Here is a 13,252-nt window from a genome sequence, read left to right as displayed (position 1 = left end):
AATTTGACGTGAAGAAGCTCCAGGACAGAGAGCACAGAGGACTTGAGTCCCTTCCCCAGTAATCCTGGGAAGCTGAACGGACAGTGTGTGACTGTGCCATGTGACCTCTGACAGACAGTTTCCTGTCCACTAGCAGTCAGGACAGTCATCACAGAGGCCATGGAGTCCCCATAGCTCACCTCCTCCATGTAGGTGATTAGTGGTGCACACTGACATGTTGATAATGGCCACTCCCTGCCATTGGTAACTGCTAGAATTCTGAGATTTTCTTTTATTTCTTCAGTCTCAGGTTTTACGCGTAGGAAAAACCAGCTGAATAACATTGAAATTGGACACTAAAGTGGTAGTAAAATTCTTGCTGCTTACCCATTTAGGCCAGTGAAGCCACAGGCTTTCATTTACCGCTTGAATAAATGAGTGCCACTCTTTCAAGAGCACAGCACGCTGTATAGACATACACTCTCAGAAGCAGACCAGACAGAGAGGTAGGTGACTTGTCTGAGGACACACAGCTGTCCCTGCCCAGGTCTCTTGTTACTATACTACAACCTTCAAGAGGAATTTTATAGGGTAATTTTATTTTATCGGCTAAGAAATTGAGGCTCTGAGAAAGCAATCTGGCTAAGAGTGTCAGGAAAAGAACTCGAGCTTTATGGGTTTTAGGATTTTACATCTGAATCTATTTCATGACTTATTAAGAGAGTGTCTAGACAGTAGGCATAATAGAAGTTTAAGGCACTAATAAAAATAACTATTTTTCTGAGTGTTATGAAGGTAAGCAACTTGAAATGATAAAGTACACAGAATAGATTCTAGCAGCCTGGAGCCCCCCCCCCCTACACACACACACCATTTGCCAACCATAATGTTAGGTAAGTTCTTAGTCTCTGTGTGTTTCTGCTTTCTTTGTATGTAAAGGGAAAGTAACAAAGAAGGATTTAATGAAATAATGCCAAGTTTAATGTTCTGAAGCCTAAAAGTCTGCATCCACCTTGGCTTCTGCACTGAGTGTAAAAAGCACAGGTCATGAACTTCCTTTCATATTTCTCATGTCAGTGCTTTTGGCAAACAACAAACAGAAAACCCAGTTTTCGGAGAGCAGGCAGAGGGGGGCCACACTGACAGAGATTACTGTGGGATTAGAGATGGAGCCAGCCGCTGTGATGGACTGATTCACTAGCTGTGCTCGCTCCTTCCACAGTCCCCTCATTCAAGTTTTGTTTTTAGAGTAGCAATGGACTGCCAGGTACAGTCTGGACCTAAATCCACTCCTTACCAAGTCCAAAGGATGAGCAAAATCCTTCTCCTGATGTTCTAATCAAGGGTCCTGAGACCACCCAACTCCTCCCAGTTCCTCCCCACTTCCCCACCCATCCAAATCCACAGCCTTCCTTTCTCCTTCACTTTAACACATAAACAGGCATCTTACACGTGGAAATTATCTATACCTGTCCATACCTCCAGACTGTCTACAGCATACCACAGGCTGACTTTCAATCCCCTGGAATTTTAAAATAGGTGCACATCGTTTAAATGCACATAATTTTCTTTTCCATTGTACTGTGAACATTATAAATCATTTTCTGAGTTTAACCTAAGTACAGTGCGGTTTCATTTATTTCTTTTCCTCAATGTAAATGGAATTTTTTTCTTCCAAGCTGACCCAGATTTAACAATACTCACAGACAATTTAGCAGCACAGGTATGGGATTTGCTTTGCCAGTGGCCAACATCTACCCTTTGATAATAAGTATGTAGTTCATCGAGTGAGGACCATTTGGCTTGTCATATAAATTTGGAGAGACACAAAAAAGATACATCCTGGGAAGTATTTGAAAGTTCCAGACTCCTGCAGCCATAGCATGGAAACATGCACCATGAGAGCAAATGACCCTTCTCTTAGGGTAGTTGGCATTGGAAGCTGGTCGTTTGACTACTTAAAGGAAAGGTCTTGTGATAATGGTAGATAACTAGGGAGTTTTCCTGTAAGGGTCACATGTGGATGGCTTAGAGGTCTGAAATCAAAGAATCAGGTTATAAAATGACTGGTGGGGGGCAGTAAACAACTGAATCAGACACTCCTAAATGGATGTACTAAGCTGAGCTCTAATGGGAAGACACTCTAATCTTGTTGATGTGTAGAATATATGATTAGTCCAAAAGTCTGGGAATGAAGAAACCATTGTCTTTTAATATGTCCCCTTGTCTTCTAAGATGTCCCCCTCACAATCAAGTCTTTCTGAGCCATACAGTACATTCAGCATATTGCCATTCTGAGTTAGCTTGAATAATCATTTTAAATGTAGGATATATGTCATATATTTGAGAAAATTGCCTATCTATTATTATACTAATTGCAAAAATTGAGTGAATTAAAATGTTAATAATAATCCCATCAGGGAAACCATAGTGCACAATTCACTTCCCTCGATGTTTTGTTTGACAATTTGCTTTATTTTGCTCATCACAAAGCAGAGGCTTAGTTACACATCTCCCTTTGTTCCTACATTCTGTTCTTCATGGAATAGGTATTGTTCCTTTCTATAAGTGCCATGAGATGAACCACTGGGTGCACTTGGCAGCGCCCTGTTGAAGTGATGGAAATCTGAAGTCTAAACAGTTTTGATGAAGATTTTATTTTTATTTTGCTTATTAAATTGTTTTTTAATTATTGACAATTCCATTCACATATACAATGAAATATAATCACATCTACCTCATCTCCTCCTTCCTAATCGCCCTGCAGATCCCCCTAGCAAGTCTCCCTACTAACTTCATGTCTTTTGTCTTTTTTCTAGAGATTTATTTTTAATTTTGCAAATGTGTATGTCTTTGTGTTGGTATAAGCACCTAAGTGCCAGTGCTCACAGAGGCCAGGGAAATCCAGTAGCCCTAAAGCTGGAGTTACAGGTGGTTCTGAGTCACCTAATATGGATGCTAAGAACTGAGCTCAGGTCCTATACAAGAGCAGCACATCCATTGAGACATCGCTCTGTAAACCCGCCCCCCTCTTTTTTTTTTTTTCTTTCTTTTCTGGTTTTTGTGGGAGAGGTTATTGTTTTGTTTTGGGTCTTTTGCTTTGTTTTGTTTTGTTTTTTTAGATAACTCACAAAGTCCAGTTAGTGCTGCCTGTGGGTGCATAGGCATAGGGCCACCCACTGGAGCACAGGAAAATTACCAGTGGGAACATCCTCAATAAAGAATGCTGTTCCCTTCTCCAGCAGCAATTAACTGGGGGTCCTCATTAAGGGGTGGGGCTGGAGCATACCTCCCCTATGTGTGCCAGAACTGAGGCTCGGTGATTTGGTCTAGTGCAAATAACCACAGCTGTGTGAGTTCATGATGGTGGCAGCCATGCCGTGTCTTGAATATAGCATTTCACTGTGTCCTCCTTATCTCCAGCCCTTCCATTCTCTCTACCCTCTCTCCCATGACATTTTGTGAACCATGGTGAGGGTGGAGTAGTTAATAAAAATATCCCATTTAGGGCTGAGCACTTAGTCTCTTCTTTTCAGCACTGATAACATTTATTAGTCTCTTCATTAACTGCTGCCCACTGCAAAAGGAAGCTTCTCCAACCAAGGTAGAACAGTCCAGGTTTATGGGTATAAACATAAATATTTAGAAGACAATTTGACAACATGCCCAAATACCTTACATATATTATTGAATTTTCTCAACTAAGGACCTATGAGCAATAATAGTGTTCTGAAATTGTTTCATAGAGGCACTTAACTCACTCTTAGGCACCTAGCAAACGCCCATAAAACAGCATTTGATTAAGAAGCTACTTAGAAGTGGCCCAACAGGAGGTAACTGGGTGTTCAGTCAAGGACAGAAACATGTGCATAACATATATCCTGGCTCCTGAAAGCTCACTGATGATACAATGAAACTCCTACAGCTTATAGCCAATGCTTCTATTACTACTGAGACCATTTGCATTGATGAAGATATGCTGATGTTGAGGTTGAAGAATTAAGTCCCCCAACCCCATGCAGCCTTCCCATTCTTCATGTGCCCCACGTGGGCTACAGAACCTGCCAAATAAAGCCACACCACTACTGCATAACACAGGCCCAGCCCCTCCTTTCTCTGAAGATGACTGGACTTAAATCCAAACTTAGCCCAATGAAGGGGAAACTTTCAGAGCCCTTCAAGCTAGCAGGGAGCACTTTAGTGCCCTGTGAATAATGGTCAAAGCCCTTAACCTCCAGGATTCGATTTTCAAAATAATCATTCTTTAATCCTCACTCTATTTCTCAATACAAGGAGTCCTACTCTCATGCACTCACGGCTAATCCATCCAGAAGCAAGCAGCAAAATACCCTTAAACTGTAGCTTGCTAGATGAAGGGCTCAGCTCACTGATCAGAATCACACAGCCTGGTGGAGTGGAGTTCACTTGAGCTGTAGGGAAAAAGAAAAAAGAAAAATGGAGAGTACATGAAGTTGAGTAGGTAAGGATGGGGGTGGGGGGTGTTGGATCCAGAAAGAGCTAGAGGATAGGGTAAACAAAATCAAAACACATCATATCTCAACTGAAAAAAAGAATACCATTAGGCTAGATTGCTTGTTGGTTAGCACTACTACATATTTTTTGTAGCTGCATGCATTGTTTTATGGAAATCATTATTTTCTTGAATAATACAGAGTTATCAGCTGTTGACACAGTTCATTATAAAATATTTTCAAGTCACATTTGCTAATATCAATAATTTAATCAGGATCTTTAAGTCTTTAAGTGTTGAGAAGCTGTCAAAGCTCACAGTGGCAGATAAATGTTTGCCAGAATTCTAGTTTTCACTTGAAATTCAAATTTTCTTATTGGCATTAAATACTATCATTTAAAGTGAAAAACTTATTTCTTTTTGAAGAAAATATGTTATCCAAGACCAATTAGCCACAGGTTGCTTTTATTCTCATTTAAATGGCATTCAATCAGACAAGGGGCTAGTTTAGCTGGTAACAACCACATGCCAGTGTTTTACCTCAAGAAAAAACACTACTGACATACAGCTTTGTGCTTATCACCATTGTGTCTGCAGGGTTAAATGATATCATCCTGAGAGTTTTATTGACATGATTCTTAGTTCTTCATTCAAAACATTCAGATGTAAAATTAGCTGTTTTCCCTGACAGGTGATGGTAAGGAATATGGTTGAATCTTGCTGACTTCTTTGTTTTTATGTGCCCACACTTTTGCCTATCATTTCTTCTCTATAATCAGTGCCAAGGTAAATATAATTGAAACAGCAAATAAATCTTTGAATTGTTATGACTTTCCAAACTGCCTAAAGAATTCTGAGCTCCCTAATTTGTAGTTTAAACTTTCAGAACTACCATTATTTATAGTATTAATAGTTAATGTTTATAAGTATGTTCCCGGCATTGTTTATGCACTGATTATTTTAATTTTCATATGTTCAGATATACAGAAGACCTAACACGTTATAGAAAACATGTTTTTAATATATATTTTTATTACTTTATCACAATCTTTCTGCTCCCTCTTCTGTTATATCCTCCTGGGACTTAGGTGTAGAGGTTGTGTTGTAGATACATCACTTAGGGCTGGGCACCCCACAGAGTTTTCTGCATCATGACCAATTATAGACTTCTGTGATAGTGTCCATCTGCTACAAGAAGAATGTTCTTTAATGAAGGGAATGAGCAACATTTATCTGTAGGAATAAAGATAAATATTTAAACTGTTTTTAGAAATTATACTATTTAGGAAAGTGGCAATAGTAAGTTTTCCTCTAGAGTCCATGACCTCACCAGCAATGAGTAATTGGCTTTGTTTATAGTACCAAGTATAAATTCCTTTCTATTGAGGGATCTGAAGTCCAATTACATGGCTGTTGGTTACCCCTAAAATATAAGTGCCATTATTGCACCCTGTGGGATTTCTTGTCACACTGGTCATTGTTGTGGATCATAGGCTTTACAGATAAGTAGGACTAATGATTGCTTTTATCCCTTGGCAGCTTGTATAGCACCTTCTAGTAATATAAGAACTAGTCTTCAGGGAAGAGGCTTCCAGGTCAGCTTGAGCTCCATTCCTCTAGTTCCCATGTCCAAAGTATGTGGTATCTTCACCACTAAGGTCTACCTTCAAGTTCTTGGAAGGAACCAAGGACAATTCTCTCTCTCTCTCTCTCTCTCTCTCTCTCTCTCTCTCTCTCTCTCTCTCTCTCTCTCTCTGTGTGTGTGTGTGTGTGTGTGTGTCCCCATCTGTCCTATATATAGCCTATATAGTTTGGGAAGTCTCTTGGACTCCCTAATCAACAACTTAAAGACAAAGCCAGGTTAATGGAATGCTAATATTTATTTGGTTTCATTACTCTGCAAATTTCCTATTGCAAAAGAAGTAGCCTTGAGCTGATGAATGATTCTACCTAATCATAGCGTCTCCCATGTGGCAGGGGCTTTGATGCTGCATGTTATTTCTGTGGAGGATCTGGCCATTTATGGTGAGAACTACAGTTATTTTATGCCAGAATCTGTGCTTTAAAGGAAGTAGTATTTATAGGACTATACAACTTGTATCAGGTGCAAGAGTTTCTGTATTTTTGTATAGTTCCTTTGTTCTTACTATCTTAACTAGGAGAAATAAGAATAGATGGACCTGGGAATAGTTTCAGTTTTTTATTTTAATTTTTAAAATACTTTTATACAATATATTTTTATCATGTTCTTTTCCCTCCCTTAACTCCCTCCAGATCCTCCCTACTTCCCTACCTACCACACTTCACATTCTTCCTTTCTTTCAAAGGAAAACAATGAGAAGAAAAAAAAAAAAAGAAAACCAAAACAGGCAAACAGCTGAAGAAAGAAAAGAAAATCAGTAAGACGAAAAATAGCACAATAAAAACATAAATAAAAGAAAGCATGAAGTCCGTTTTTTATTGACTGACTACTCTGAGCATAGGGCCTGCCCTAGAATATGGTTGATTTCCTGTGGCACTCCATTGAGGAAAATTGATTTTTCCCTTTCCCAGAGGTATTAACTGCAGAGTGTTTCTTGGTTATGGGTGGGACTTTGTGTCCATTTCCCCTTCTCAGTGTTATCTGGTTAGAACCTGTGCAGGTCTTATGAGTGCTGTTACAGTCTCTGTGAGTTTATATGTATATCAGCCCTGTTGTGTATGGAAGATGCTGTTTTCTTTGAGTCATCTGTTGCCTCTGGCTCTGAAAATGTTTCTTTCTCCTCTTCCATGTAGATCTCTGAGCCTTGAGTGGGGGGGGGGGTGCTTGATTTAAAAAAAAGTCCACTTAGGGCTGAGTACTCCAAAGTCTTTCATACACTGTGCATTTTCCAGCTGTGGATCTCTTTGTTATCCCATCTACTGCAAGAAGAAGCTTCTCTGATGAAGCTTGAGCAAGGCACTGATCTGTGCGTATAGCACTATGTCATTAGGAGTCATTTCATTGCTACATTCCTTTAGCAGAATAGTAGTAGTAGGCTTTCCTCTAGGCCCAAGACCTTTCTAGTATAAGGTTAATGGACTCTTTTTTTGTTTGTTTGTTTTGCTTTGTTTTTCAAGACAGGGTTTCTCTGTGTAGTTTTGGTGCCTGTACTGGATCTCGCTCTGTAGACCAGGCTGGCCTCGAACTCAGGTCAGGTATAGGGTCCATCTCATAGAGTGGGCCTTAAATCCATTTAAAAAGTGACTATTCACACAACATTTGTGTCACTATTGCATGAGGATTTTGCAGTACTGTAGGTCTTGGGGTTTGTATCTGAGTGATATTGATGATTACTTTTCTCCTCTGGTAGGGTGCAAAGTACATTCCAGTGCCATGAATGCTAGTCAGTAGGAGTGAAAGTTCTAGTTAGACTCTAGCTTGATTTTTCCATGGTTGGTGACATAAGTATGTTGTATCTTCAGCAACAGGCTCTTCCCATTGAGTTATAGAAAGTAAATAACAGCCTTGCTAATAGTCGGTGATGCTTAGGGGACCCTGTAAAACCCCTTTGCTAATGATTCAACAGGGAAATTGTTGAGAAAAGCCCAACACAGCCCATTAATAACTTGTCCCCCCAGAAGGTGCAGATGTTAACAGGAATTAGTGATAAGCCCTACTAAGCAAGACTTTTTAAGTTTTTGAGAACTTCATACATGAATACCTATCTACATCGCTCACACTCACTCTCTCTCCCACCTCAAACTTTTCCTAGCCCCTCTCTCCAAAAGTCATGGTCACTTCTCTATTATTTTATACACATACCAGAGAGAGAGAGAGAGAGAGAGAGAGAGAGAGAGAGAGAGAGAGAGAGACATATATACAACCTACTAAGTCCATTTGATGTCATTCTTATGTTCTTGTTGCTTATATATACATGTATATGACCACTTGAGGTTGGACAGCCTATGCAGGATCTCATTTCTGGAGAAAACTAATTCTCTCTCTCCTAGCAGGCATTGACTAGGTGAAGCTCTTCATCTAAGGATGGGACCATATGGAATTTCCTTTGTCTACATCGGCATGTCAACTGGTGTTGTGATTATGCTGGTCTTGTCTAGGCAGCCATATTGTTGATATTTCATGGTTATATTTTCCCTGTCATGCCTAGGGGTCACTAGTAACAGTCACCCTGAACCTCTGGCTCTTACAATCTTTCCACCACTTCTTCCGTGATATTCCCTGAGCCTTAGGTTTAGGGTCATCAAGTTCTTTTAACTGTGCTTCTCTCTAGCCTGTGTATTCTTTTTTTTTTATTGTTTCAGCTTATGTCTCCTGCCTGAACCTGAAACACCCACAGGGTTGATAGACACAGCAGTAAGCTAAATTAATCCTTTACATCTAGATCTTTTAGAGATTTGGTGACTAAGTTCTATTTTTACAGCATATGGTAGAGCCAAGAGTGTATGTGGAGCAGACATCTGCTATGTATAGTGATGTGGAGTAGAAAACTTGACTATTGGAAATGACACGGACTACAGAACACATCCATCTGAATGTATTCTTTATCCTTCCCCTGGTGGATTCAATGACCTTCATTGTCCCCTTAGCTCTGGTTTTATCACCTTGCCTGAATGAAGGCTCTGGTACAATCCCTACCTTCCAAAAGTGTGATGGCAGTGTGAGGTTTGGACACAATTGTGGTTCTGAAGCAGTGTTTCTTCCCTTGTTGTGGAATCTTCTAGAACTGTGTATGCAGTGGGAGGGGTGAGAATTGCCTAACCAGCTGTTCCAGCATGTCTCCTTTTACCTCCTGAACTTACTCAGATCAGCCTTTGTCTTTTAATTTCTTAATTTCTTAAAGCAAAGCCAGCCAGCAGTCATCAGGAGCCATGTGGTCCATCCACCACAACAAGGCTCTTAGCTGGTCTCATTTTAACTGATTTCCCCTGTACTTGTGGAACTGGTTATGAATCCCAGTAAATCCCAAATTCAATGCCATAGCAGTTTCTTTCTTTCCGTGCTTATGGAAATATTTCCTGCTATAGCAGCAGTCAACTCCTGCAAAAGATTTAGTACAAAGAAACCATTTCCATATACGATGGTCAGATGTCCAGCCTCCAAGCCTTCAGATCTGGTCCTGTCCTCTCTGCCCACTTCTACTCTTCTCCAAATATATGTTATGTTCACATCATCTAAAATATCTTTTTTTTTTTTAAAGATTTATTTATTTATTTATTTATTATTTATTTATTTATTTATTTGTTTATTATGTATACAGAAGAGGGCGCCAGATCTCATTACAGATGGTTGTGAGCCATCATGTGGTTGCTGGGAATTGAACTCAGGACCTCTGGAAGAGCAATCGGTGCTCTTAACCTCTGAGCCATCTCTCCAGCCCAAAATATCTTTTATTATTCATGAATTGTTAGCTCCACCTAGTCCCCACCATTGGATATCTCTAATATATTTAAAGACAGTAATAATGATGTTAAATACCAGTGTTTCACTTGCTTTATTCTAAAGAAGCATGGGCCAATGCTTTGCTTTCACACCTTGACCCACCCAGGACAGCTACTCTGCACTCTGTCTCATGGTGCTTGCAAGTACCTTCATTGTAGCATTTATTGCATTGTATCATACAATAACAATAAAATTTTATCACAAAATAAAAATGTAAAGAACTGGCTTATGAACTCCCTGAAGAAAAGGACAGAGTCTTACTTGCTATTCAATTTTCAGTATGAATCCAAACATTAATCAAATGAGCATTGCATTTTTAGTATGTAATTGTGATGTTTTTATTGTGGTATAGGTGACATGTTTATGTCTTGATGACATATTCTACTTTTATACATGCCATGACTCAACCTTAAAATAAGAAAAAGTTTAACCTGAGCCAGCTGTTGATATGTTTGATAGTCGAGGGAAGTTTCTGTATCACCTAACTTTCTCTGCTCTGGGGCATCCATAGTTAGTGTTTTCTCCGATTCCCTTTTCAGCAACACTGAAGGAACTAGTCTCACAAACAATGATCCGCTGGGCCCAAGAGAACCAAATCCAGGACGCAGAGTTGGTGAGGATTATGTTCAACCTCCTAAGGAGACAGTATGACAGCATTGGGGAGCTGCTGCAGGCTCTGCGGAAGACCTACACCATCAGCCAGGCCTCCGTGAGCGACACCGTCAACCTGCTGGCTGCCCTGGGCCAGATCCGGTCCCTTCTTAGTGTCAGGATGGGCAAGGAAGAGGAGCTTCTCATGATCAACGGGCTAGGGTAGGGTCACTCACAGCAACTTGCTAGAGAGAATTCTCTCTCTCCTTGTGGTGGGGCATCCTTGTCACATGAGCTACCTCTGTAACAGGAGACACCAGACCGCCTGCTGTGCAAGGCAGAGAAAGGGCAGGGCGTTACCAAAAGAAATGAACGGAATTCTTAGGGGCTCTTGTGAAAATAGCCATGGAAACACATCTGGAGGAGAGGACAGCCTATTTAACGGAGAAACGATTTGAGCACTGCAGCCTCTGGCTGGGCATCTGCTGGGGCTTCTGAGATATTCCCTGCTGGCCCTTTTTTCCTCAGTTCTAAACTGTAGAGTGATTTTGTTAGTTCTGTGAGATCCCTTAACTTACAACTATAACTCATGGATCTGCCTCACAAACCATGTAGACAAGACAATTCCTGGCAATTTCAGTGCCAGGGGCATTTCCTTTCATTATGGAACATAGAGGAGAAAACAAGAGCCAGAAAGGTTCACTGGCCAACCCACAGTGTTACCTGATTAAAATCAAAAGCAGCGTTTCTCCCCTCCCTATCCTGGGGCTGGCAAACTGCAGAGAATCACTAAGGAACAAGAAGGTGGTTTGCATGATTCTCAGGAAAGAAAGGGTGTGTGCATGCATGATTCCCCAAATTCATTTGCAAAGAGGAATATTATAATAGAAATGAAGAGATTTTTATGGGAGGGAAATAAGCTGCAGAAATAGTCCCTCCCTCTCCACCCAACGTACAGGTAATTGTTGCATCTCCAGACTTTTATTTGCCTAAGCTTCATTGTGTAAGTTGTTGTTAGGTAGCTTAAAAGTATGAAGGTTGTTACGTGTTCATACCATTGCTTTTGAAGATTGGTATCCACAAACTTCATAGTATCAAATACAGAATTCTTATAAGAAAGATATGCAGTCCTATCATTAAGAAACTGAATACAAAGAAACACAGCTATCAGCAGAGAAAAGAAGTAATTGGGTACACAGAGAAAGAAAAACCCAGTGGTATGGGTGGTCTTAGAATTTATTATAAGCAAAAAAAAAAGAATGAAGGGGGAATTGTTTAAATATCATTAGAAATAAACATTTTAAAGAAAAAAATCAAACACTTAGAATTATTTGGTGCAGCTTTTTTCAGCTGAAAACATTCCATATGTATTTCATGACCTAGTACCCTCTTATTATTTTTCTCAGCCTATCATTTTAATATTACTCGACCTAAATCGTGTTTGTGTGGATTTTCATAGCAGAAGAGCAACAGGTGCTGAACTCTCCCTCTCGTTCTTCTGTTAGGGACATAATGAACAACAAGGTGTTTTACCAACACCCCAACCTCATGAGAGTTCTGGGCATGCATGAGACAGTGATGGAGGTCATGGTGAATGTGCTGGGTACAGAGAAATCACAGGTAATGCTTTACTGAGCCAGAACTTGACTCTCAGGGCAGGAGTACAAATCTATTGACTCAGTTTTCCCCTGGGAAGAGGAAAAGATTTCTACAGATCCAAAAGGATGCAAGAAGGGGACCATTGCTGCTAGCGTAGGGTGCAACCAGGAATTTATACGTTTTCCTGAGATCTTACTTAAATTGAATGGCTTCTTTTTGATGTTTTTACATGTATGTATATATGTCATGTACATGTATATATGTTAGTATGCTCACATGCATGTGGATGTACGTGTGTAGGTGTGCATGCACAATTATGCATATACATATGGAGGCCTGAAGTTGGCATAAACTGCCTTCCTAGACTGTTCCCCACTTTACCAACTGAGACAGGGTCTTTCACTGAACCCAAACATCACAAATTCAGATAGTCTACCTGAACAGTTTGTTCTGGGGATTCTTGTCTCTGCCCCCTGAATGGTGGGATTATAGATGAGCCTATTCCTACCTTGCTTATGAGGCTGATGAAGATCAGAACTCAGTCCTCGCACCAGTGCAGGAAGCATTTTATCCACTGACTGATCTAGACTGCATGACTTCTGGAGGCAAAATATGGAGTATGGTTTCAAATGTTGCTGATTCTAGGGTGCCACCATCCTAGAATCCTAAGTGGTGTTCTTGTTTTATTCTGTTGCTGTGATAAAAATACTGACCAAAAGCAACTTAGGGTAGAAAAGGGTCTATTTGGCTTATACTTCTGGGTCACAATCCATCATCTTGGAAAAGTTAAATTTCTTCACAGAACCCTGTAACATCTGTATGCCTCAGTGACAACAGATTTCAGAACTGTTTCTTAGAGCTCCTCCCATGATTCTAAAGCGGGGGGGGGGGGGGGGGTTGTCATCTTTCTAGGAGTCTGACATTGTTTTTTGAGCATTGTAAGATCCCAATAGCCGGGTGGTGGTGGCGCACGCCTTTAATCCCAGCACTCGGGAGGCAGAGCCAAGCGGATCTCTGTGAGTTCGAGGCCAGCCTAGGCTACCAAGTGAGTTCCAGGAAAGGCGCAAAGCTACACAGAGAAACCCTGTCTCGAAAAACCAAAAAAAAAGAAAGAAAGAAAAAAAGATCCCAATAAGCTAGAGCTTGCCATAGAGATGCTAATTGCTTCGGTAATTGGGAAGGCTATCAAA

The 13,252-nt window shown here is 40.4% G+C and overlaps 1 protein-coding gene across 1 annotated transcript in view; it reads left to right on the top strand.

Moving 5' to 3' along the window:
* Ryr3 (ryanodine receptor 3) overlaps positions 1 to 13,252 on the top strand; it is a 535,270-nt gene that overhangs the window by 354,814 nt on the left and 167,204 nt on the right. The window contains exons 39-40 of the mRNA XM_076570297.1: positions 10,412 to 10,685; positions 11,969 to 12,083. Of these exons, the coding sequence (XP_076426412.1) occupies positions 10,412 to 10,685; positions 11,969 to 12,083 (389 nt within the window). The remainder of the gene's footprint in view (positions 1 to 10,411; positions 10,686 to 11,968; positions 12,084 to 13,252) is intronic.

The sequence above is a fragment of the Peromyscus maniculatus genome, chromosome 4 (assembly GCF_049852395.1).
Source record: "Peromyscus maniculatus bairdii isolate BWxNUB_F1_BW_parent chromosome 4, HU_Pman_BW_mat_3.1, whole genome shotgun sequence".
NCBI classification, from domain to species: Eukaryota; Metazoa; Chordata; class Mammalia; order Rodentia; family Cricetidae; genus Peromyscus; species Peromyscus maniculatus.
This window is presented reverse-complemented; position numbering and strand designations above follow the sequence as displayed.